General features: G+C 47.1%; 1 protein-coding gene across 6 annotated transcripts in view; it reads right to left on the minus strand.

The window, feature by feature from the left end:
* Positions 1-25,963, minus strand: part of COL14A1 (collagen type XIV alpha 1 chain) — a 225,961-nt gene extending 199,998 nt beyond the window's left edge. For 5 of the 6 annotated variants that reach the window (XM_065903379.1, XM_065903381.1, XM_065903380.1 and 2 more), the window contains exons 1-3: positions 25,809-25,963; positions 12,462-12,587; positions 7,302-7,418 (exon numbers count right to left, since the gene is read on the minus strand). In XM_065903379.1, coding sequence (XP_065759451.1) covers positions 7,302-7,418; positions 12,462-12,549 — 205 coding nt within the window. In that variant the 5' untranslated portion in view covers positions 12,550-12,587; positions 25,809-25,963. Of the gene's footprint in view, positions 1-7,301; positions 7,419-12,461; positions 12,588-25,454; positions 25,573-25,808 lie in introns of those variants that run through there. The other variant, XM_065903378.1, reaches the window with a different exon arrangement.
* Positions 25,964-26,211: the final 248 nt, after the last annotated feature.

Here is a 26,211-nt window from a genome sequence, read left to right on the forward strand (position 1 = left end):
GTCCATTAAGAAATTTCATTAACCAGAAATCTAGATTTTTAAAGGTGAAGATATTTAAAAACAGGTATAATGGTGAGTATTGCATAATACTTATTTTTCGTATACTTTCCATCCTCATTTTCAGTTATACTCTGCATTAGACAACTTAAACAGTTGCCTAAAGTAGGTGAAAACACATTCACAAACATCCTTCACATAACACACTGTTGCTTTGATACACCAGGGAAAGCCATAGCATGAGATTAGAAGACAGTCAGACCCCAGTGTCAGAGACACTCTGCAAGGAAAGAAGGTCACCTGAAAGCGAAGGAAAGGAAATGGACAGGCTGGACGTAATTACCCACACTGGCATTTTTCCTACGGCCTCTCTAAAGCGAGTCAAAGCATCTCTGAAGTGTTAGTGATTTAATTACCCTGAATCTGAGCATCACTGGCTCAGAATGTTGAATGAACCACTCATCGTCTGGCTACTTAAAAGTTAGCTTCTTTCTGGAAAAGATTCCAAATTCCCAGTGTCTCTCCATCAAACCAGACTGACCTCTAAGGTTTTGCTGAAAATGCAACTGATTTAGTATCAGCTGGAAAGCAAAGTTCCAGACATGCATTCTTCTCTATTTCTGGCAGCGGTTACTTACTGCCCGAGAAAAGGAAAATTAACTTAAGACTGCTCCTCCAGCAGTAGCAGCAAAAGGGCCAGAAATTTGCTGAATTAATCACGTATAACACAGGCTACGGTGCATTTTAGTCACAGGTGGCGCTAGTGGTAAAGAACCCGCCTGCTAATGCGGGAGACATAAGAGACTCAGGTTCAATCCCTGGGTAGGGAAGATCCCATGGAGGAGGGCATGGCAACCCACTCCAGGATTCTCGCCTGGAGAATCCCGTGGACAGAGGAGCCTGGAGGGCCACAGTCCATAGGGTCACAAAGAGTTGGACACGACTGAAGTGACTTAGCAGTCAATAAAATTAAAATTATGTTAAGCCTGAAAAACGAGGATCCTATCACCTCTGCTGCCCACCACTAGGAGGCAGAGCTGAGCCCTTCTCCTGCAAAACCCATCGCCACACGCGCATGTACGTCCAAGCTAGACTTGGTTTCAGAAAATCTATCATTTAAAACTCATCCTTGACAAAGCGCATCAAATGAATCTTTCACAACGTGTTTCACTAAAAAGGAAAAAAAAATGCCTTAGAAAAACTCTATGTACTAGAATTCCTCTCTGAGAGGCAGAGGGTATACTATTTTAAAGACTTTGAGAATCCTGTAATAAAAAAGCTTTAAGTCTGTTTAGAATGGCACTCTTCAAATTTATTTGACCATTAAACCATTTGATTGTATAACAGCTATCACATCCTGCTAAATATCACAAAAAAAACGCTTCGGGAAAGACTGGTATAAACAACACGCAGAGCACATCTCCTACTGCTAAAACATCTACAAACATCCTGTGTCTAGATTCACTTATTACTCCTTTTATTTACTCTATTTATTTTAGGTTTGATCAAGTCAATACCGGAGTGTCAAGACTGTTTTACTGGTTTGGGTCACTGCAGTAAGGACACTGGGTCACCACAGAAAATAAACCTAGTTTTCATGGAGAAATTATCTGCTTTCATCCTCCATTTCTGTTCGTCATTAGGGTGTTTAAGCAAGTGGAGGTCTACTTTTGGAGATGCTATAGCAGAGACGACGGAGGGGTGAGGCTGAGGTTGGTTCAAAAACCACCCAAGTCATTTCTTTTTTAAAAAATTAATTTTATTTGTTTATTTATTCTTGGCTGCACCGGGTCTTCACTGCTTTTGTGGGCTTCCTCTAGTTGTGGTGAGCAGAGGTTCTTCCTCGTTGAGGTGTGCAGGCTTCTCACTGCGGTGGCTTATCTCGTTGTGGGGTCTTCCCAGGGGGCACTGCTGGCAGAGAACCCGGCCTGCCAACACAAGGGACATAAGAGACTCGGGGAGACCTGGGTTCAACCCCTGGGTCGGGAAGATCTCCTGGAGGAGGGCACAGCAACCCACTCCAGGATTCTTGCCTGGAGAATCCCATGGACAGAGGAGCCTGGCGGGCTGCAGTCTATGGGGGTCACAGAGTCGGACACAAACGAGCGACTCGGCACGTGTGCACACGTCATGCCTGCTCATGACTGAGTGACTTGGCACGCGTGCACACATCGTGCTCACACACGACTCAGTGACTTGGCACGCGTGTGCACATCATGCTCGCACATGACTGAGTGACTTGGCACGCGTGCACACGTCATGCTTGCTCATGACTGAGCGACTTGGCATGTGTGCACACGTCGTGCTCACACACGACTCAGTGACTTGGCATGCGTGCACACGTCATGCTTGCACACGACTGAGTGACTTGGCACATGTGCACACATCATGCTTGCTCATGACTGAGTGACTTGGCACGCATGCACACGTCATGCTTGCTCATGCCTGAGTGACTTGGCACGCGTGCACACATCATGCCTGCTCATGACTGAGTGACTTGGCACGCGTGCACACATCATGCCTGCTCATGACTGAGTGACTTGGCACGCATGCACACATCATGCCTGCTCATGACTGAGTGACTTGGCACACGTGCACACATCATGCCTGCTCATGACTGAGTGACTTGGCACGCATGCACACATCGTGCTAACACACGACTCAGTGACTTGGCACACATGGACACATCATGCTTGCACACGACTGAGTGACTTGGCACGTGTGCACACATCATGCTTGCTCATGCCTGAGTGATTTGGCATGCATGCACACGTCGTGCTCACACACGACTGAGTGACTTGGCACACGAGCACACGTCATGCTCACACTGACTTGGCACGCGTGCACACATCATGCTTGTTCATGACTGAGTGACTTGGCACGTGTGCACACATCATGCTCACACTGACTTGGCACGCGTGCACACATCGTGCTCACACACGACTCAGTGACTTGGCACACGTGCACACGTCATGCCTGCTCATGACTGAGTGACTTGGCACGCGTGCACACGTCATGCCTGCTCATGACTGAGTGACTTGGCACGCGTGCACACGTCATGCACACACATGACTGAGTGACTTGGCACATGTGCACACATCATGCTTGCTCATGACTGAGTGACTTGGCACATGTGCACACATCATGCTTGCTCATGCCTGAGTGACTTGGCACGCGTGCACACATCATGCCTGCTCATGACTGAGTGACTTGGCACGCATGCACACATCGTGCTAACACACGACTCAGTGACTTGGCACACATGGACACATCATGCTTGCACACGACTGAGTGACTTGGCACGTGTGCACACATCATGCTTGCTCATGCCTGAGTGACTTGGCATGCATGCACACGTCGTGCTCACACACGACTGAGTGACTTGGCACACGTGCACACATCATGCTCACACATGACTGAGTGACTTGGCACACGTGCACACGTCATGCTTGCACACGACTGAGTGACTTGGCATGTGTGCACACGTCATGCTTGCTCATGACTGAGTGACTTGGCATGCATGCACACGTTGTGCTCACACTGACTTGGCACGCGTGCACACATCATGCTCACACTGACTTGGCACGCGTGCACACGTCATGCCTGCTCATGACTGAGTGACTTGGCACGTGTGCACACATCATGCTCACACTGACTTGGCACGCGTGCACACGTCATGCCTGCTCATGACTGAGTGACTTGGCATGTGTGCACACATCGTGCTCACACACGACTCAGTGACTTGGCATGCGTGCACACATCATGCTTGCACACGACTGAGTGACTTGGCACGTGTGCACACGTCATGCTTGCTCATGACTGACTTGGCACACGTGCACACATCATGCTTGCTCATGACTGAGTGACTTGGCACGTGTGCACACGTCATGCTCACACTGACTTGGCACGCGTGCACACGTCATGCCTGCTCATGACTGAGTGACTTGGCACGCATGCACACATCATGCTTGCACACGACTGAGTGACTTGGCACGCATGCACACATCGTGCTAACACACGACTCAGTGACTTGGCACGTGTGCACACATCATGCTTGCTCATGCCTGAGTGACTTGGCACGCGTGCACACATCATGCTTGTTCATGACTGAGTGACCTGGCACGTGTGCACACATCATGCTCACACTGACTTGGCACGCGTGCACACGTCATGCCTGCTCATGACTGAGTGACTTGGCATGTGTGCACACATCGTGCTCACACACGACTCAGTGACTTGGCATGCGTGCACACATCATGCTTGCACACGACTGAGTGACTTGGCACGTGTGCACACGTCATGCTTGCTCATGACTGACTTGGCACACGTGCACACATCATGCTTGCTCATGACTGAGTGACTTGGCACGTGTGCACACATCATGCTCACACTGACTTGGCACGTGTGCACACGTCATGCCTGCTCATGACTGAGTGACTTGGCACGCATGCACACATCATGCTTGCACACGACTGAGTGACTTGGCACGCATGCACACATTGTGCTAACACACGACTCAGTGACTTGGCACGTGTGCACACATCATGCTTGCTCATGACTGAGTGACTTGGCACGTGTGCACACATCATGCTCACACACGACTGAGTGACTTGGCACGCGTGCACACATCATGCTTGCACACGACTGAGTGACTTGGCATGTGTGCACACGTCATGCTTGCTCATGACTGACTTGGCACACGTGCACACATCATGCTCACACTGACTTGGCACGCGTGCACACGTCGTGCTCACACACGACTCAGTGACTTGGCACATGTGCACACGTCATGCTCACACATGACTGAGTGACTTGGCACACGTGCACACATCATGCTTGCACACGACTGAGTGACTTGGCACATGTGCACACGTCATGCTTGCTCATGACTGAGTGACTTGGCACACGTGCACACATCATGCTCACACGGACTTGGCATGCATGCACACGTCGTGCTCACACACGACTGAGTGACTTGGCATGCATGCACACGTCATGCTTGCTCATGCCTGAGTGACTTGGCACACGTGCACACGTCATGCTTGCTCATGACTGACTTGGCACGCGTGCACACATATGCTATGAAACACAGGCTCTAGGCAGGCTTCAGCAGCTGCAGGACACGGCTCCTTAGTTGCAGCGCAGAGGTTTAGCGGTTCCACAGCATGTGGGATCTTCCTGGACCAAGGATTGAACCCATGCCCCTGTGCTGGCAGGCGGAGTCCCACACACCGCACCCCCAGGGAAGTGCCCCAAGTCACGTCTAAGGGTCTGACCCTTCAGTCACACTTGCTTGGAGTTCTGAAGAGTTTGGTGTTAGCGGCAATTAATCCCAAAAAATTAACCTACTGATTCCTTGGAGGGAAACTAATTACTTTTCAAGACATAGGGAATTCTCAGAGGTACCACAAATAAGGGACTTATATACTGACTGTTAGCATCATAATAATGTTCAAGAGCCTCTTAAATTTCCCATGATGGCTTATTTTAGAAAACAAACTGCATTTTTAGAAGTCAAAGTTTTTTAAAAATCAGGCAGTGGTCTAAAATGAAAACTCTGAACGAAGGCTTGAGAATAAAATAAAGCTGTCTGTAACTGAGTCACTTTTGCGGGTCAACATGCGGAAAGTGTGCATCGTCTTCTGAGCCAGAGTCATTCTACGGAGTCTGGGCCTAACTTGTGTTAATAAGGAAAGGTTTCCTTTAGTGACCAAGCAAGAAGCCAAACATTCCATTTGTCTGTTTTGTTTGAGATTTTAAATCCACTATGGAGTAAGATGTCCCCACTTAGAAGTAATTGAGCATCTGTCTTCCTCTTTAAATGAGTGGGGATGAGGTCTCCAACAGAAGGGAGTCCAGCTCTATGTCACCATTTTTATCACCAACAGAAAGAACAAATGTTACATTTATATAAATATATACACACTAAACAAATAGGCTATTACTAAGTATTCATTTACTATGTGAAATGGATTTTATGCAAGAAACCAGACTTGAGAGATACACTACAGAGCTTCTTTGTTACAATCAGGCCTAAGGCTCACTGAGCCCTTAAGATCTGCTGGTCACTGTTCTAAGTGCTTTGCCATTACCGGCTCATTTAGTCCCCACGACCAGCTTCCTACGTGAATACGCACGGGCAACTTCACACTCAGGCGCCAATGCAAAGGGAAGGCTGGGGCCCCATATTCTATATTTGCTCTCAGGTGACGTGACGCTGCCGTTCGCAGATCATGATTTGAGTTTCAAACCTCGCAGCAGTCCCATGAGGCGGGCACCAGTTCTGTCGCACTTTCCACAGAAGAGGAAACTGAGGCGCTGAGACTCAACAACTCGCTGGAATGAAGGAACTGGGGTTTGCACTCACGCCCCCTCCATGACGCCCATGCAGCAGAAGCATTCCTCTGCATGCTCTGCATTTTTGTCCGTTTGTTTTGGTTTTTGGCCACACTGCATGGCTTGCAGGATTTTAGTCCCCTGACGGATTGAACGCCGGAGTCCTAGCAGCAAGAATGTCAAATCCTAACCCCCAGGGAATTCCCAACATGCTCTTTACTGTTTCAGTCTATTATAAATCAAAAACATGAAAGGAGAAAGAAAAAACACAACCAAAATTTAATTGTTAAACGTTTTACACAACTATTTTATCCTCATGATCAGTAAGCTTAATTTTTGCCTTTCTTGCTTTAATGCATCATTTATGCCCACTGTGTCTACTTAGAGTTTATAACTTAAGGCATCATTGCTGAATAACATTCTATTAAGTTAATTAACCATAGGTGGCTCAATGGTAAAGAATCTGGCTGCCAATGCAGGAGACTCAGGAGGCCCAGGTTCGATTCCTGGCTGGAGAAGATTCCCTGGAGGAGGAAAGGACAACCCACTCCAGTATTTTTGCCTGGAAAATTCCACGAACAGAGGAGACTGGCAAGCTATAACCTATGGGGTTGCAAGAGTCGGACACAACTTAGCAAATAAAGAACAACATAATTAATCATAATTTACTCAGCTGGCCACAACTGTTGGAGGCAACTTTTAAGTGTCAACATACCAAAAGTATTCATCCATGTTGAAACAGAGGTAGTGAGGATTTTTGATAGTATGAAAATTATGGTGAGTGCAATAGCTAGTCTTTAGATTTGAGGCAATATTATTTTCGTGAGCAGAGGATAAGATTTCAAGCTCAAAAGATTAAATAAAACAAAAGTCTTTCAAATGAGATTAAAGCAACACTCAGCACCTACATTTTAGTTTCCCATGTGCCAAAAGCTGCTAACACTCTAAAATACAGCTGATTCTTTTACCTGACGCTGGAGTCACAAGAAGTTTGTATCCACCAAATTTCCCTCTTGGAGCCTTCCATGAAATCTGGATACTATCATGAGATAATACATTATATCTTAACCTTGTGGGTGGAGCGACTGAAAAGGAAAAACAAAAATTGTTTAAACACTGAAGCTTTTAAACTTTCGTTGTTAAATTGAAAAGCCAAAGTAATGTCATCAGAATACTCAAGACTTCACGCTCTTTCTACAACCTCGTTAGTGAATTGATCTGTTTGCAAAATAACACAAACCCAAAAGCATTTGTTTCTGACTCAAGAGGTGAGCATTTGCCAAGTAGTACTAATCTTGTGTACTTTTTCCAGTAGTCATGTATGGATGTGAGAGTTGGACTCTAAAGAAAGCTGAGCACCAAAGGATTGATGCTTTTGAACTGTGGTGTTGGAGAAGACTCTTGAGAGTCCCTTGGACTGCAAAGAGATCAAACCAGTCCATCCTATAGGGGATCAGTCCTTAATATTCTTTGGAAGGACTGATGCTGAAGTTGAAGCTCCGATACTTTGGCCACCTGATATGAAGAACTGACTCATTGGAAAAGACCCTGATGCTGGCAAAGATTGAAGGCAGGAGAAGAAGCGGGACGACAGAAGATGAGATGGTTGGATGGCATCACCGACTCAATGGACGTGAGTTTGAGCAAGCTTCGGGAGTTGTTGATGGACAGGGAGACCTGGTGTGCTGCAGTCCATGGGGTCGCAAAAACTCGGACACGATTGAGCGACTGAACTGAACTGAACTGATCTTGTGACAGACAACTATAATTTAGGGTTAGAATGTAATACCCTAGTCTAGCTTAATTAATGAAGCCAACCTTGCAAACTAATTTTATTACTTTATAAGGATGAATGTTTCTACTTTGAACACATGAACTCTTATAATCTATGTAGACCGTGACCTGTTTTATGCCTCTAGGTTTTCACTTTATTAATTCAGTAACTTTGATGTGATAATTTAAGGCTATGGCAGACATGTTATAGCAATAAGATCACTCTTTTCCCAGAGCTCACTGAAGGGTCTACGCTGCTTTTCTGTGTGAGTCGTTCAAGCTTCAAAACCTGCTCTTGGAACCCAACATCAAATGTTCCAGAATTTCAAAAGAAATGCTTTCCTAAGATCTTTACTGTATAATATATAAACTAGTTTGTCACAAAAGAAAATCTAATGCTTGACAGAAAAGTTGGCACTTATTACCTACTTCTGTGCCTGGCCTTTCTTTCCCACTTTACGACAGCATCCAGGGAAGGAAAGAAACACTCATTTCAATAGGTATGTGGTATTATGTGGGGATCAGGTGTTAGTCTGGTCCCCAGTTCTGTCATTTATTAGATGAATAACCTCAGCCAAGTGATTGTTTCTTTCACAGCTTTGTTTTTAGAAAAGATGGCAGCAACACTTTCTGCACAGAATAAGTGACAACATTAAAGAGAATAATGGATATAATCTGTTGCAATATGTACTCAACAAATGTCTGTTCCCATCCACCCTTACTTCTCTAATGGATGATCTCTAACGCTTATTGAATACCCACAAAAATACATACTGTCCCGGTTTTATACATAAGGGAAGCAAGGAAACGCTAAGACATTCTTCCAAGTTCACATACCGGCTCATGACCACCTTTGACCCCAAACAAAATGCTCTTTTTCTTCAGGTGAAGATTTATATTAAGAGGCCACCCTTCACTGAGCTAGAACGAGCGATTTACTCCTGAACAAGCTCTCCGCTCATCTGAAATCAGTAGCACCTAAAGACACACTCTTAAGAGCAGTGTTCTTTTTCTACATGCCCTTGGCTGCATTTTAGTAAAGAATGCTAGTCAGGCAAAATAAACACACTAGCTTCCCATTCTCAGTTTGACATGAATGAATCTACATTTCTCCAGCTTATGGGAAAGTATAGATTTATCGTAAGAACTACTATTTCGAGCTACAAGAGATGGTTGGCTAAATGCAAATTTGGATCAACAGAGAAAGTGATACTATTTTGCTTCCTCTGGAACTTGGGGAGAAAAATCTATAGATAGATTCTTATTATTTACAGAAGAAAATTAAAAACAAGAATTTTAAAATGTTAAACAGTACACGCAGTTTCTGAGCCACCTTGCCAGTGGGCTGGTAGACATCCCTGGCTGAGCTCACTGCAAGGTTTTGCATGGACGCCCACAGGAAGTGGGCGTGCCTGGGAAGCATCAGTGAAAAAACACAAGCAGAGGGGAGGCTGCCTTCGGGGCAGTCTCTAAAGCTCACCCGATCCATCTGCTCCCCAGGGGTCCCGACATCTCAAGAGAGCAAAGAACTAACATTCAGGATTCCTAGGTTAAATGTTAAAAATCTCTGTAGTACGTTCTACCCAGGCTATTGTTGTTTAAATGCGAGCTTTCAGCTTGCAACGTCTTTTGAGTCAATAGCTGACCTGAGCCTCCAGGAGAAGTGATGAGGGCGACATGGACCAGATCCCACCCAGAGAACATGGATGGTGCTCCAGGGCCCTGAACGGCAATGACTTCCACTGAACTACTCCAGGAAATAAAAGTGAAGCAAAGGCAACAACCCAATCCATCAGCATTCAAAAACAATTTACAAATGGTTTATATGATGACGGTCCCATTACAACTACTAGCGAAAAGCAATATCACCATTTTCTTTTATCAACAGAACCCGTCTATTTCTTATGTATGCATAAACACAGTTATTAAAAGAAAATCCTGATTAGACACAAAGTTTACATTTCCTTCAGGTTTTTGCCTTTAGGGGAAAAACACTGAAAAGAAGATATGCTAGTTAAGAAAGAAAGCAGCGTGAGGTCACAACTTCGAGCTTCAAAGCCAGCTCCGTGTGGATGGCGCTGGGACTTCCGCCAAAGCAAGGGCAGAAAGATTGACAAGAACACAGGGAGTGCAGTGCAGAAGCCACTGTTCTCATCTCACAGACCAAAGCGTGTGATGTGTAACACCAGAGCCGTGATTCTTCTTTCTCCAAGCACTCAGGAGCCCCTTCAATAAATATATGTACTTAACTCCAATAATAAACATAGATGCTTGCGTGAACTTGACTAAAAGTTAATCCGTGTCAGTTAAACCTTTTTCTTTTAATTTCAAGGTATTTTTTCCTTTTGATGCAGTTGTAGATGGGACTGTTTTATTTCTCTCTTTTTTTCTTGGAGTATAATTGCTTTACGATGCCGTGCTAGTTTCTGTGCAACAGAAGAAAGTGAGTCAGCTATATGTACATAGGCCCACTCCCTCTAAGCCTCCGTCCAAGCTCCACTCAACAATTACAATTTATTCCTCTTAAAAAAGACAAGAATTAAATGTAAAGCTTGATTTCTGGCACACGCTGAGAGCCCGGAGTAAGCCAGCAGACTCATCCTTCGTACGGTGACATCAGGCACTCTATGTGAGACGGGCCAGTTACAACATTTGTGAAAACACAAGCAAATCTGATGTAGGCTGAGAGATCACACAAAGTCCCGAAGGGGCCTGCAAAGGGAGGTAAGGAGCATCCGGCTGCTGACGGCAGGGTCAGGCTCGCTGCTGAAACCACAGGGGTGTTTTTATTTTGCTGTGCTGTGTTTTTTTGAGAGGGAAGATCTTTCTTTAAAGATTTTCACCGCAATCATTCTCATAGAAATCAAAGCTCAAAGGCAGGAAAGGAATGCTTATTTCATTCTAAAAAAAGCCTCGCTGTTACAGGTACTTAGGAGATTTCGCTTCATAATATGACTACTCACTGAAGGACTGGTTTTCTGCCCTCCCTCCCTCCCTTCCTTTCACTTCCACTCAGCTCAGCTGAGATCTTGCCGTTCTGACAAGGACAGCTATGTTTATTTCTAACGGAACAGCCTCACTAATTTCCTGAAACACTAATTTCTGCTCCCAGGAAGTCCCCCACTGAAGCAGCGCCTTTCACCGAGGAACACTGACGCGGAGAGCCCGGCTCCTCCGCACTCTCGTCGCCTCCCTTCTGAGCTTCCAGCAGCACCCTGGTTTTCTTCCAGGAACAGCACGCCCTCCCGGCGCACCGAGCCTTGGCCGGCTCCGTCAGCCATCCTCCCTTGGCAGAGCGGGAGAAAACGGCGCAGGGCAGCCAGGCAGACTCTCCCAAGAATCTGGAACTTGCGCCCAGCCGCGGGAGGACGGAAAACAGCTCTGACATTTCATTCCAAAAACATGCTCTGCAAGAAACGGTCACTAGTTCCTGGAAACTATATCCAGCGTGCTCCCGGGTTCCTACACTTCCCAAAGCTTATTTAACTATTGTATGAGCTACTTCATTATCTACCAGCAAATATACTTTTTGCTTAAACTGGTCAGAGAAAGTTTATTTTATTTGCAACCAAAAATCTCTGAGTGATAGAAATGGAGCCACGTGGGCAGTGAGAGTATTTCCCCTTTCAAAACACAGGTTAGGGTGCTATCTCAAAGAAATGACTTCGCAAAAGAGACTGAAACAGCACGAAACTATTTGGCTTATTTTTCCGAGTGATCTTCGAAAATCCCAAACAAACAACAAAAGACCTTAGCTTTAATCTCATTTTTTAACTAAATGCATTTACAGAACACTTGTTCTATAAGTAGGAGAAATTAAAATTTGAGGGAAATTTATCATGGGATATGCTAGAGGGTTCTTTTTATCTTGCAAAGAATCTATTCAGCATCTGTCAGGCCCTTAGACTGTGCATTCAGTTTTAAATAAAGGAGCAAAAATAAGACCAGGTATGAAGTGGCAGAAATATTTTGTAGACACTCTAAGAGACAAGGCATGATCAAGACACACAGGCACACACCTTACAGCTCCTCATTAATAGAACTGATCTTGCAAGTCTGACATTACTTATCAAATTTGCATGGCATTTCCGAAGTGTATTAAAAATGAGCTATTTAACCAACTACTGCAAAATTAACATGCTCAGCCGCTGGTGAGCTCTAACTTCATCAAAGTTGTGGCACATCTCTACAATGTAAACAGCCGGTGAAACTGAGAAAAAGTCAACATGTGACCCTGCCTAAAAACACAACTGAACCAGTGAAGCACTAGTAAGGTAAATAAAATAAAAAATGATCATCAGAACCAACATGGCTAGACTCCCAGACCCCCATGAATTTCTTAAAGTTTTCCATACCTTGACCCTGGACAATGGTGCAAAAATAAGTCATCACCAAAAATGCTGGAAACACCCAGTACTGCATCTTGCAGTGAAAAATCTTCATTTTACTTCTTGTTTTTCACATGGGATGTAACAGCAGTCCTAGAAACACAGAGCACAGGGGTATTTTGAGAAGGCTGAAAATAAAATACATGTAGTCATCTGGGACAGGCAAACAAGCTAACATGTACTGGTATTTTCAGGAAGTAATTCACTCCTTAGGGCACTGTATATTTCACCCTAAACATAAACTAATAAAAGGAAGATTTTTGACAAGACGCTGTAGATGAAGAGAATGATTGGCAATACATGGTCATCCCCCTGTTTAACTAACACGGAGGGACTCGGGATCCGATGCGGATGCTGGGGCAGCAGCCCACTTAGAGCGCCTCTGACGCGGACAACTGCTTCCTGAATCCTTCCCTAGTGAATTCTTTGCTGGTCCTTCTACCCGGCAGCTCACTGGAAGAGGAGTTGACGGGGACCTCTTTAGCGGCTTCTTAGCAGAACTCAGCTCTGCTCAGGAGGCGCTGGAAGCTGCCCACACAGGGTCCCTGGGGGGTCACATAGCTCACAAAGGAAGGTGGGGCAGCTGGCAGGGACTTGGAGCGCCACCGTTTCACCTGGATGCAGCCTTTGCTGCTGCCTGGCCTTCCAAAGCTCCTGTAAGACTGACCCCAGTCAAGTCTTCAGAGATGAAGAGTGTCCGAGGACCTCCAAGGTTCTGTCCGTCTTGGGTCTGCGAGCAAGCCTTCAGAGTGCTCCCAGGCCTGAATTTTTGCAATCCTGGACTGTCTCTGCAACTCACTGGATTACCAAGAGTCCCTTTAACATCTGCTAATCAGACGCTTCTCAGACTCTAAAGAGCCCTCAGGGAACACTCCTCCCAAGGTAACTTATCTTTCTTGTATCTGTGTTACTACTTTTATATCATGTCAATTTTGTATAACTGTTTTCTTCTAGATCTATGTTAATAACCAAAATTGACTGAGAGTATTCTTTTCTTGAAAGGTCTGGTGTCAAGATCATTCTAGCTTGATTTTTTTAAATGTTAGAAAGTTTTCCATATTTTCATTGTTTTGCAATAGCTTAAGTAGCGTGAGAATGATATACTCTTTAAAAGCCAAAGAATAATTTGAGAGAGAAAATCATATGAGCCTATTCCCTTTTGGAAGCTACTTCCTACACAACTTTAGAATATCTTTTGTCTTATTTATAAATCTACTTAGCTTATTTACTTCTTGGTTTTCTAGTCTGGATACTTTCCCATGAAGTTATTCTTCTAATTTTTTAAATTTTAAATTTATTTTTTAACTGAAGGATAATTGCCTTACAGAACTGTGTTGGTTTCTGGCAAACATCAACACGAATCAGCCACAGGCACACACATGTCCCCTCCCTCTTAAACCTCCCTACCATCTCCCTCCTCATCCCGCCCCTAATCTTTTTGTTTTGATTTTCACATTTATTAGCACAGGATTGTGTGATCTCTCAGCCCACATCAGATTTTCTTGTATAGCTCAATTTACTGTTGTTGTTGTTTATTTGCTAAGTCGTGTCCGACTCTGTGATCCCTTGGACTGTAGCCTACCAGATTCCTCTGAATATGGGATTTACCAGGCAAGAATACTAGAATGGGCTGCCAATTCCTTCTCCAAGGGATCTTCCAACCCGAGGGACTGAACCACATTTCCTGCATTGCAAGTGGATTCTTTTCAGCTGAGCCACTTGGGAAGGCTCCATTATTAGTACCAAACTGGTGTTTTCCTAACTTTCTCTTTTCTCTCCAAAATAGACAAGCTAAATATTTGTCCAGATTATAATTTTTTGAGGATAGTTTTTTTTTTTAACTTGCAATATTATTTTTTTATTTCTAATTTATTTAGTTCTGCACTTATCTTTGCTTTTCTGCTCTTATCTTTTTTTTAATTTTTGCTGTTCTTTTCATTTATTTAGTCCTTAATGCAATATTCTTTATTTGAGGCCATTAACTTTTCTCTGGATATGCTTGGGCAGCCACATACAAGCTTTAATTGCCTTTTAACACAAGAGTTATTTCAGTGAATGTAGCTAAAGATAATTCAATGAACCTTCAAAACAACATGATTTAATGATTCATGCACTTAAACTTAATCTGGTTTTATTCCAGAGGAACACAGTATATCCAGAGAAATAATTCTATTCCTTCAAGTAATCATTCATAGAAAGTTTTTCTTGGCAACTACTTTTTATAATATCCAATGACAGTCTAGCATGCAACTCTTTCATGTTGCCAACTAAAGGAAGATACACATGCTTTAATAACCACATAAATAATCAAGTTAAGGTCCTATAATTTAAAGAAATTAAAGAATGTACTCATTTATATTTAGAGGTCCAAAAAATATCTCCCCCAACCAGCCTACCAGACTTCCAAAATGCTAATTACTTAAGAATATTTTAAATTAAGACATTCACATACAGACAACAATGGCCAACACACTGAGTGGATATTTTATATATAATATATATGGCTTTTTAGCCTGGATGAATTTATTATTAATTTGTTACAGATTAGTGAACCATTTGAACTATTTGTCAAAGCACAGAAGAAATGGGACAAATGGAGAATTCAGATAAAATACAGGGAGAAAGGCCCCGAGTCATCGAGACCTCTAACTCTACCGAGGCAGGTAGAATAGGTGGGTCATCCCAGGGGTCGTGGGACTCCCCAGGCAGCACTAGAGGTAGAGTCTGCCGGCACTGCGGGAGACGCGGGTTCAACCCCTGAGTTGGGAAGATCCCCTGGAGAAGGGAATGGCGACCCACCCCAGTATTCTGGCCTGGAGAACCCCACAGACAGAGGAGCCTGGAGGGCTACAGTTCACAGGCTCGCAAAGAGTCGGACACGACGACTGTGGTGACTTGGCATGCACGCACTCCAAAGGGCTGTGAGTGACTTTTCTGTAGACAGGCTTGAACATGGGGGGTTTGAACAGATATAGGAGCAGGCATCGGCTCCATCAGGATCGAGATCATGCCCCTCAAAGGAGAACTGCAGCAGTGGAATCACTCATCCCAAAACAAATATTCTAAGATTTTGTTCCCCAAATATAACCACCAGGCTCAATGAGACCGTGGCAAAGAGAGGAGAGGTAAGCAAACAACTTGCCTTTTTGCCATGCCCTCTAAGAGCAGGGGTTTTCTCAGGCATCCCACAATCCCAGGCTAACACAGGACAGAAGTCCTTTTACAAGCTGCAGCCCAAAGCCTTTCTCTCTTCTCATCAGAGCACTGCGGTCCAGGGCAGTCCAGGCATTGTGAAGCAATACATGCCACATTAGAAGCTGATCTGCATTTCACACAATATAAATAAATAAACAGACCAGTGAATTGGTGCTGCCCTTGTCTTGGCAACCGTTTTCTGAAAACTGCTTATTATTGCTGTTGTTCAGTCACTAATCCATGTGCGACCCCAAGGACTGCAGCACGCCAGGCTCCCCCGTCCTTCACCATCTCCTAGAGTTTGCTTAAATTCACGTTTATTGAGTCGGTGATGCCATCCAACCATCTCATCCTCTGTGGTCCCCTTCTCCTCTTGCCTTCAATCTTCCCCAGCATCAGGGTATTTTCCAATGAGTCAGATCATCAGGTGGCCAAAGTACTGGAGCTTCAGCTTCAGTATCAGTCCTTCCTTGCATATTATTTATACAGAAAAAAAATTGTAGCCATAGCTTTTCCTTAAATTCTTCCTTTCTTGTTGTTTATTTTAAATGAGATTAAGTAATACCATATTGGGAGAAGTGGAATTTTCGTTTTCCCAAGGTTTTATGCCAAGTCTTTCATTTGGACAGTAAAATAGGGGCAAGAAAAAAATTCCAATTTCTGTTAAACCGCCATGAGACATTTTCAAAATGTCAAAGCCTAATTTGTTGAAACATTGCCTAAAACCTTGCACAAAACAAATAGTGCTGCCTTAATTTATTATTTTATTTTTTTGGTTTAAAAACATCATGTTAGAAATGGCCATTTAGCTGTAGTAAGTTCAGAAGGTATAAACCCAATTTGGGGAAAGTTGATAAAGTTTAGTGCAAGTTTTCTCAAAACACTGTTACTCAATTATGCAATCAGTAACTTAAAACTATCCCCATTAGGACTAACTGACCCGTCCTCTTACTTTATATGTTTGTTTTATCTAATCTCATTTATACAATTAAGTTTAATAAGGTGCAGAGGCCTTATGCAAGCCAGTTTTATCAAAATCCCTTAAAATATTTATCCCAAAGTTTGTGTAAACTACAAATATAAACACACATGCACACACACACAGACTTAACACACACATGCATGCAAACCTCAGATAATGTTCTCCTTAGTCAGTGCTGACATACAAAAGCCATAAACTTAAACTTGTTGCCAGCCATCTGGGATGCCAGGCCCTGACAGAGACTGCTGTTTGTAGTTTCAGGATTTTCATTCCAGCAGTCACTGCCGAGAGTCCTACCGTAACCAAAGCTCTCTGCTCATGTCAGTCCCTCAGTCGTGTCCAGCTCCTTGACACCCTCTGGTCTGCAGCCCGCCAGGCTCCTCTGTCCATGGCATTCTCCAGGCAAGAACACTGGAGTGGGCTGCCATGCCCTCCTCCAGCAGCTCCTCCTGACCCAGGGATGGAGCCCAGGTCTCCCGCATTGCAGGCAGATTCTTTACCCTCTGAGCCACCAAGCCACTCTACTCTAAGGGAGATACACAATTTCATACCATATGATCCCTGTGTCAGCTCACTATAATTTTATTGAAAAAGAAGACCACAAGCAAATTTACAAAACTAAATGAAATAAGTGTGAAATACAACAGAGGTAACACAGACTGTAACTATGAGTAGAAATCTGTGCTCGTGGAAGACATATCCACCAATAATTTGCTAGGGGCTCCCCGACTAACTAGTTTAACCACTCCATGACTTGGTTTCTTTATCTGTAAAATGTGCAAGCTAACATCTACCTTATAGGGTTGTGATAATGTAAATAATGTACTTAGAAACACAGGTAGCTCTCAAAAAGTTCTAACTAGCAGCATGCTAGCAACAGGTTGAAAGAATGTAAGGCAAAGGCAATTAAATCATCAATGAATTTACAACTTGGGTAGATACTTAAGGACGAAGAGACTCAAGAAGTCTTTATCTCCCCCATCTCATGAAGGTTGTGGGACGAACCTGGTATAAAGCTTTAGACAAAAACAGAAGATCCAGATAAGGACACAGGCACCATTATTTGCATGGGTGAACTACTTTAAACTTTTCTAAGAACATTCCTATCCATTTTTTATCCTTGTCCAGATGACAGCTCTGTACAGGTCAAAATCATCAACCATAAGAAGACTTGGAATATTTGACTTAAGAATAATTCATAGACTTAGCAGTTCTGGTTGACAAGCCCATGCAAAGAAGATTTGAAAGAAATGGGAATGATTAAGCATGAATTAAGCCTAGGAAAAATAAGAATCAGAAGCATGTAATAGATGTCTTCAAATATTTGAAGGGCTTTCACGTGGAAGATAAAACAAGATTATTTTGTGCAGCTTCTGCAAATAGAACTAGAATCAACAGATTCTACAGAGCCACAGAGATGTGGATTTGGACAGAGACATTCTCTAACACCCAGAACACATGTGTCGCTTTTACTAGCAGGTCTGAGACAGAAGCTGGCTGTGTTTTACCCATGAGAGATGTTGTAGAGGGGATTCCTGGATTTGTGGCAGGGGACCTGGACAAAATGGCCTTTATGTTCTAATTCTTTCTGGACTCTGTTGTTTAGTCACTGTGTCCAGCTCATTATGACCCCATGGACTGTAGCTCGCCAAGCTCCTCTGTCCATGGAATTCTCCAGGAAAGAACACTGCAGTGGGTTGCCATTTCCTTTTCCAGGGGATTTCCTGACCTAGGCATCATACCCACGTGTCCTGCATTGGCAGGTGGATTCTTTACCACAGAGCCACCTGGGAAGACCTTTTCCATATTCTACATTATTATTTAATATCCATTTTAACTCCTGAGAGACAGCAAACTCCAGGAGTAGTGGAGGACAGAGGCGCCTGGCATGCAGCTGTTTGCAGGAAGCAGGGTTGGAGCGACCTAACAACTGAATCACAACAACAGATCCATTTGTAGGAGAACTTTACAGCCAGTTGATGATCTGTGTCTACAGATTTGCAGATAAGAAAGCAAAGACGAAAATCAGGGCTAATGTTACAGCCCAGCGTGTTGATGTTTAGTTTTCCTAATTTCTTCTCTCCAGTGACAGTACCATCCTCGTCACATCTAGAATAACCAAAAGGCTTTTTAGGATTGGTTAAGAAGTCTACTTAAAAACAGACCCTGGAGGAAATCAGTGTTTATCACTCTTTTCGGTTAGCATCACGACACAGCAGAAAACAGCTCTAAGTCAGAAATAAAGCGCTAGTTGTGTTACTGTTAGCTTGGTGACTAGTCTTTCTTCCTCTGCGAGAACTCCCCACTGTGCAGGCATTGTGATCAGAAATCAAGTGGAAAGCCACAGTCTTATTAGCATAAAGTGTCAAAGGGTAGAAGAGTTCAGGAATGCCAGAGACTAAAATTGAGAAAGGGTGCCTCAGAAAAGAGTGAGCCACAAGTAGGGTGAACTGACAACACACATACAAAAAAAACACGCCCCTTGAGTTCTGGACAATTCAGAATAAAGGGTCAATTAGGGCTTCCCTGATGGCTCAGCTGGTAAAGAATCCGCCTGCAATGCAGGAGACCCCGGTTCAATTCCTGGGTTGGGAAGACCCCTGAAGAAAGGAAAGGCTCCCCATTCCAGCACTCTGGCCTGGAGAATCCCATGGGTTGTACAGTCCATGGGGTCACAGAGTCGGACATGAGCGAGTGGCACTGTCACTAGTCAAGAAAACTCAGCAATCAGAAATAAATATGCAATTAATATAACAGAGTTTCAAAATACACAGAGCAAAAACTGAGAGAACCAAAGAAAGCAATAATAAACAAAGCTAGAGATGTCACACTGCTCTCAGGAATGGACTGAACAACTGGACAAAAGACCAATAAGGGTGTAGAAGATGTGAGCCACTCCATCAACTATTAATTGATATTTATCGAACACTACATCTAATAACTACAGGACACACCTTTAAAAAATTTTTTTCTTACAAAGTAGGCATTGGGGGCCCTACAATGAGTTGATAAACTTCAGAAGACTCAAAGTTTGCAGAGTATGTTTTCTGACAACAGAATTAAATTAGAAATTAATAATATATATTTACAAATCAAAATGGAAGTTAAGCAACATGCTTCTAATTAATCCATGGGTCAAATGAGAAACCACAATGGAAATTTTAAATTTTAAAAATAGCTGGAAGGGAATAAAAATAAAAATATTTCCCACATGAAAACCTGTGGGATGCAACCTAAGAATTAGAGATAAATATTTACATAAGGAAGAAGAAAGATTTAAAAATCAATGATCTATTTTTTCACTTAAAGGAGCCATAAAAAGAAAAGCAAATAAAATCCTAATTAAGTTGAAGGAAGGATTAATAATGATAAGCATTAAAAACCAGATACCTGAAACTAATATTAGTGAAAACTAACAAGGCTAAAATTTGCTTATTTAAAATACTATTAAAAGTGAAAAATCTTTAGGAAGGGTGATCAGTCTCCAACAGATTACCTCTGCTTCTTATCCCATTGTGACTCTCCAGCTAACTTCATGGCCCCAGTAACTCTACTTTCTGAGTCTTGGGTACTAGAAGTCATGTAGGTGGGCAGTTTAACCCATACTCCACAACGTTCAAAGTGCATTACAGCCAACCGACAGATATTGACTGATTGAGCGATCAGTGCTGAATGACCAGGGCTGAGGCGCACAGCCAACGCACCGCACACCCTGCATTGACTGAGGCTGCAGAACGCTGGAAAGCTGCAGGCCTTCTCTCCAGCCTGTGTGAAAACTGATCTCCAGGGGAAAGGGTGCCCTTTCTCCTCCCCACAGGGTCTACCCGAAGGGACTTTCTTCTAAATCACAGAAAGACCTCTTGTAGGACCAGAGCAGCCCAGCGAATGGCTCAAATGCAAAGGGGTGAGTGTGTGCGCGCCTCAGTCGCGTCAGATGTGTCTGATACTTTGTGACCCCATGGACCCTGCCAGGCTCCTCTGTCCATGGGATTTTCCCAGCAAGAATAGTGGAGCGGGTTACCATTTCCTACTCCAAGGGATCTTCCTAAGCCAGGAATCGAACCGTCGCCTCCTGTGTCTCCTGTATTGCAAGCAGATTCTTCACCTGTGAGCCACCAGAGAAGCCCAAATGCAAGGGATCTGACCGCAAGTCATCCTCAGAAATATAGCGGCTCAGCCTTAAAGTAGGCTGCTGTGAATCCTACGTGACAGAAGAGCCATCCCCAAAGCATAGCAAATTGCAGTGACAGTTCCTTGACTCAGGAGTGTTCCATCACTTGGCTTTTTTTGTTGTCGTTATTTTTTAAGGACCGACAGGGCTTCGTGGTCAAAGAAATGCCAATCGCTTTTAACTGAAGTCTGTATCTGCAAGCATCACAGAGGCTAGCTGCACATCCAGGACAGACATCTCATCCTTTAGGAAGGCTTCCCTGATCTTCCAAGTCTGGCCAGATGCTGCTCCTGGACTTCCTACAGTAGCAATCTTTATTTTTCCATTCTAAACCTCAATAGAACATTGTTTTTTAATATCAGTTCAGCATGTTCCCCTTTGCAAAAGCAGACAGAAAGCCAATCCAGGAGTAAATCTTCATTCAACAGAAGACCACCCCCCTCCACCCAGAAGTACTCCTAGGTACAGACTCAACCTGGGACACCTGGATAAGCTCAGCAAAGCCTAGCCTCTCTGGATCAGTTTTCACAACTCAGCTTAACTCTGTGTGTGTGCGGCTGGCGGGGCGGGGCGGGGAACCAAACACAGCCACCTAAAATTAAAAGTCAGGGACCCTTGCCTTGAGTTTCCACAGAGGCCGATTAGCAGAAAAATTCATCAAGATTTGAAAAAATGATTTGAAAAAATGGCCTTGAAGTATAAAATGAGAATTAGGGTTAAAGTGCAGAGTCTAGACTCTAAGCCCTGACTTAAAAAGACTCTCGGTTGTCAGAATTCCCTGTAGCCTTCCTAGTCAGAATCGCCTCAAAAAAAAGGAAGCAGAGAGAGAAGAGGGAAAGCAGGAAGAAGGAGGGGGGGAAAGGCGAAGAGAAGGAGAAGAAGCATGAGAGCAGAAACACCAGCGCTGCCGTCCAGGCTGCATGGGGTCGGCCCAGCCTGGAAGCAACCCTGCAGGGGCTCCCGTCACCCTGCTTCCTGGAGAAGAAGCCTGCGAAGCTCAGAGACTGCACGGAGGCGGGCAGGGGTCGGACAGGCCACGCCCTCTGCCCCACCCTCCGCCTCCAGGGCACGAACAGGCCACGCCCTCTGCCCCACCCTCCGCCTCCAGGGGCGGGACAGGCCACGCCCTCTGCCCCCACCCTCCGCCTCCAGGGACCCGGACAGGCCACGCCCTCTGCCCCCACCCTCCACCTCCAGGGACCCGGACAGGCCACGCCCTCTGCCCCCACCCTCCGCCTCCAGGGCCCGGACAGGCCACGCTCTCTGCCCCCACCCTCCCCTCGGCTCCGGGACCCAGGCGTCCTCGGCTGGCGCCCCGGCTCTGGCCCCAGTCGCCCCCCCGCCCCCAACAGGCAGATGCGGAAACGGGCACATCTCATGCAGACTTTCCTTTAGTCCTGTATCAGCCACTTGCTGGCTTTGGGACCCCCGGCAGGCAGTTTATATCTCGGTGATCTTATCTTTAAAAGAAGGACAACATTTCCGTCCACGAGGAATTGGGAGACTTACATGTGCTTTCTGAGAGAGAACGTGGCAGGGACTCAAGCAGGGACTCAAAATACACGCCAGTCTCCACCACTCACACCCACGTGCCCACGAGACCAGGATGAGGCCCGGTCTTCACAAGGCTGCCTCTACAGAGAAGAGCAGCACAGTCTGCCACTGTGCGTTTGGTCAGTCATAGGAGCGGAGACGCAGCGGAGACCTCGCCCTGACATCCATCGCCAGCGGAGCAAACCTGCTCGAGAGGACGCGTATTCCTGGCCTGGCCCTCAGTTTTCCTCCCCTCTGCCACCCCGCCCCCCAGCCCCCCACTCCTTCCCGGTGCCCGTTACCATTTGCTGTCTACACATGTCATAATCCCGGATAATGTTAGCTCAGCGGTGCTCAGACGCCACCACCTCAGCCTGCAGCCATGCAGGAAGGCCCTCATCTCTGAAAGGAACCTTGGGCCAGGCTCCACGGCAGTCATTTGGTTGAGCTTGGATTAAAATGACAGCAAATATGTGGCTCATAGAGTCACGAACTGCAGACTGACAGCTTAAAGCAGGCAAAAGCTCCCTCTGTTTTACTAGGTGCCTCGAGGAAGGCTTTAGGAGTCAAAGGGAGCGAACCCCAAGGAGCCTTTTCTTGCTGGGCTGATGCTGGCTCCAGTGCCCTGCCAATCATACCCATTTGCTCATTCCATTCTTTAAAGCCAGCCGTGGTGGACTCCCAAATCCAAGATTTGCGTGGAAGGAGAGCCCAAGAGCTCTCTGAAATCCACAGCTGGACCATTAGCAGCAGGATCGATGCCAAAGGACTTCTCCCATCCATCCTAAGTCTGGAACCTGCCCAAAACTGCTCCAGGAATTCTGACAGGCTCCACGGAGTCCTTCCCAGGGAGTCACCGAGAGGCCCCACCAGGGAGGCTTCTGTCCTTTCAAAGGGACCCCCAGGAGGTCAGGGATGCAGTGGAGGTCCAGGTCTCACCTGGCTCAGGGCCCCCAAGCAGAGGGAGAGACACCCAGTGCTTAGGATAGAGCGTCCTGTGCATAATGCATAAGCCTGGAAAACACTTCAGGAGGTGAAAGATGCCGGTCACGAAGGCCCACACACATTGCATGCTTCCGTTTATATGAAACGTCAGCAGAAAGTCGGTGAGCAGTTGCCAAGGGTGTTGGGGGGGGTGGTATGGCGTGGTTGGGGAGAAATGAGCAGTTACACTGCTGATAGGTACAGAATTTTTTTTTTTTTGAGTGATACAATGTTCTAAAATTGATTGTGGGGACAGTGGTACAGCTCTGTGAATATATGAAAAACCACTGAATTGCACACATGTGTGGTATATGAATTATAACTCGATAAAGTTCCTTTTATAAAATATGCTACCCTGAAGTCTGTCTTACAGTAACCACACCCTTGGGACCAGGTTCAAAGGAAATCCTTGCAAGTTGCTCTTTTGAAGCAACCCAAAGTGCAAGTGTTATCCGTGCGTTCGCTCACTCAGGCCACATTTCCCGGTGATAGCTGCGGGCAGAGCCGGCCGCCTTGTTAGAAACACAGCATCAGCTCCCCTCCCTGTATCCAGTTTCGCCTGTGTGCTGGGCGCTGGGGCCTCCTTACCACACGCCGCAGCCAGGAAGGGCCCTTAACCCTCTGTAGCTGAGGAGCTCCGGAGCCTCAAGGGGGAGAGTTTCAGCAAAACTTTCCCAATTCTGCTCCCCACGGGGCCACCAAGCATCCGCATATTTTTAGGGGTTTTGCCCTCCCCCACCCCCTTCTGCTGCTGCAGGCAGCTGACACTCCAGAATTTCCAGAAGGGAATCCAAAACTCGCAGAGAGAAAGAGGCTCTGAGTGCGGCTCCACACGGCGTTCCGGGGTCAGCGGAGGGTTGGGGTCCAGGTCCCCGAGGGCGGGACGCCAGACCCCCGTGAACACCTGCCCCGGGGACAGAGTCTCAGCACAGGGGGCGACTCCGGGTCCCCGAGCTCCGCGCCACGGGGCGCGCTTCCCGGACAGGACGCAAGCCCCCAGCTCCTAGACGAGGGCGCCCGTGGCTGCAATGACGGCAGGCAGCGCTCAGACCCTGGTTGGGACCGAGGTCAGCCCAGGCACCAGCCGCTCCTCCCGCGGGGCGCTAACCCTGTCTTGTCTGTGCTGTGTGCTTAGTCGCTCAGTTATGTCCGACCCTGTGCGACCCCGTGGACTGTAGCCCGCCAGCTCCTCTGTACACGGCATTCTCCAGGCTGGAATACTGGAGTGAGGAGCCGTTCCCTCCGCCAGGGCATCTTCCCGACCCAGGGATCGAACCCAGGTCTCCCGCTTTGCGGGCAGATTCTTTACCAGCTGAGCCACCAGGGAAGCCCAAGAATACCGGAGCGGGTAGCCTATCCCTTCTCCAGGGCACCTTCCCCACCCAGGAATGGAACCAGGGTCTACCGCATCGCTGGCGGGTTCCTTAGCTGCCCGTGCGCGGGGCCCCCTGAATCCCAGCTGGCGCAGAGGTTCGCCTCCCCCCAGCCGCGCGCTCTAGAGGGCCTGAGACAGCGAGCAGTTCCGAGGGGTGAAAGGGCGATGGGGCGAGAAAGTCCGGGAGAAGGCCCTCCAGCGCCGCAGCCTGGCGGTGCATCTTAAAGCCGCGACCTCCTGGGTCCAGACACCGAAGCAAAACGCGCGAAGCAGCCGCGTTTCCGGGCGCAGAGGCGTGGACGAGCCGCTGCTGCTGCCAACGCCCCGCGGCGCTGCGCCGCGGGCTTGCTCCTCTTTTCGACGAGCACCTGGTGCCCAACGCTAGTCACCCGCGCGAGTCTGGGTGAGTTTTGCGCCCCGTGATCTCCATCGACGGCTCTCCCAACTGCCCCCCGAGTGCCGAGTGCTCAGTCCTCAGTCGTGTCCGACTCTTTGCGATCCTGTGGACTGCAGCCCGCCAGGCTCCTCCGTCCATGGGATTCACCAGGCAAGAACACTGGAGTGGGTAGCCATTTCCTTCTCCAGGGGATCTTCCCGACCCAGGTACCGAGCCCAAGTCTTCTGCACTGCAGGCAGATTCTCTACCCGCTGAGCCATCGGCGCGCTTTCTGTTTGTAATACACACAGTCCTCCAAAGCAATCCCTAAGCCCCTTTCTCACCATAACGGCAGCCCGTAGGAGGCCCTTTCTGCTTGGAAATGCTGGCGTCTACCGTCTGGAAACCAAACCCGCTCCTTCCCGCCGTTCGCTCGCCGCCCGCCAGCCCCGGGGCGAAGGCTCCGGAGAGCAGCCCGGGCGTGTGCGCCGCGCGCCGCTCCGACCTCGCTGCCCCGCGAGCGCGCGGGACGCGGCGGGCGCGCCTCCGGCCCTTCAGCGCCGCGGGCAGCGCGGGCGCGCGAAGAGCAGTTCCCCGGAGCCGGCCCGCGTCCGCAGGGGGCTCGCCGCCTGCGCTTTGCCTCCTCAGGAACAGACTCTCAAGGCCGACTAGAGAGAGAAGCAGAGGTTGACACTGACCTGCGCCCGCACGATTCCAGCCCAGGCCGCGTGGCTCTCGGTGCCCGCGGACCGTCCCAGTTCCGCCGCGAGTCCGTTCTCCTGCGCGCTGCCCGCCCGGCGCCCCTTTAATTGGCCTGCCCCGCCTCCACCCCTGCTCCCCCGCCCGGAGCCGCCTCCTCTCCAGCGCTTCCCTCCTGCGGGGCGCCCGGGATCAGATAAGAGCGGAGGGAGGCGCGCGGGCGGCCGCTTATGAAGCTGGAGGCGGGGGCGGCGGCGGGGAAGAGGCAGGCCTCGGGGCCCCTGGCAGCGTCCCCCGTCCCCAGCGACTCCCCCCTCCTCCCGCCGCCCCGGACACGCCCGGGGGCCGCCCGGCGCTGCGGTCGCGAGCGCGGGGCCAGGAAGGAGCCGCTCGGGCCGTCCC

This window comes from Muntiacus reevesi, chromosome 12 (assembly GCF_963930625.1).
Source record: "Muntiacus reevesi chromosome 12, mMunRee1.1, whole genome shotgun sequence".
NCBI lineage: Eukaryota > Metazoa > Chordata > Mammalia > Artiodactyla > Cervidae > Muntiacus > Muntiacus reevesi.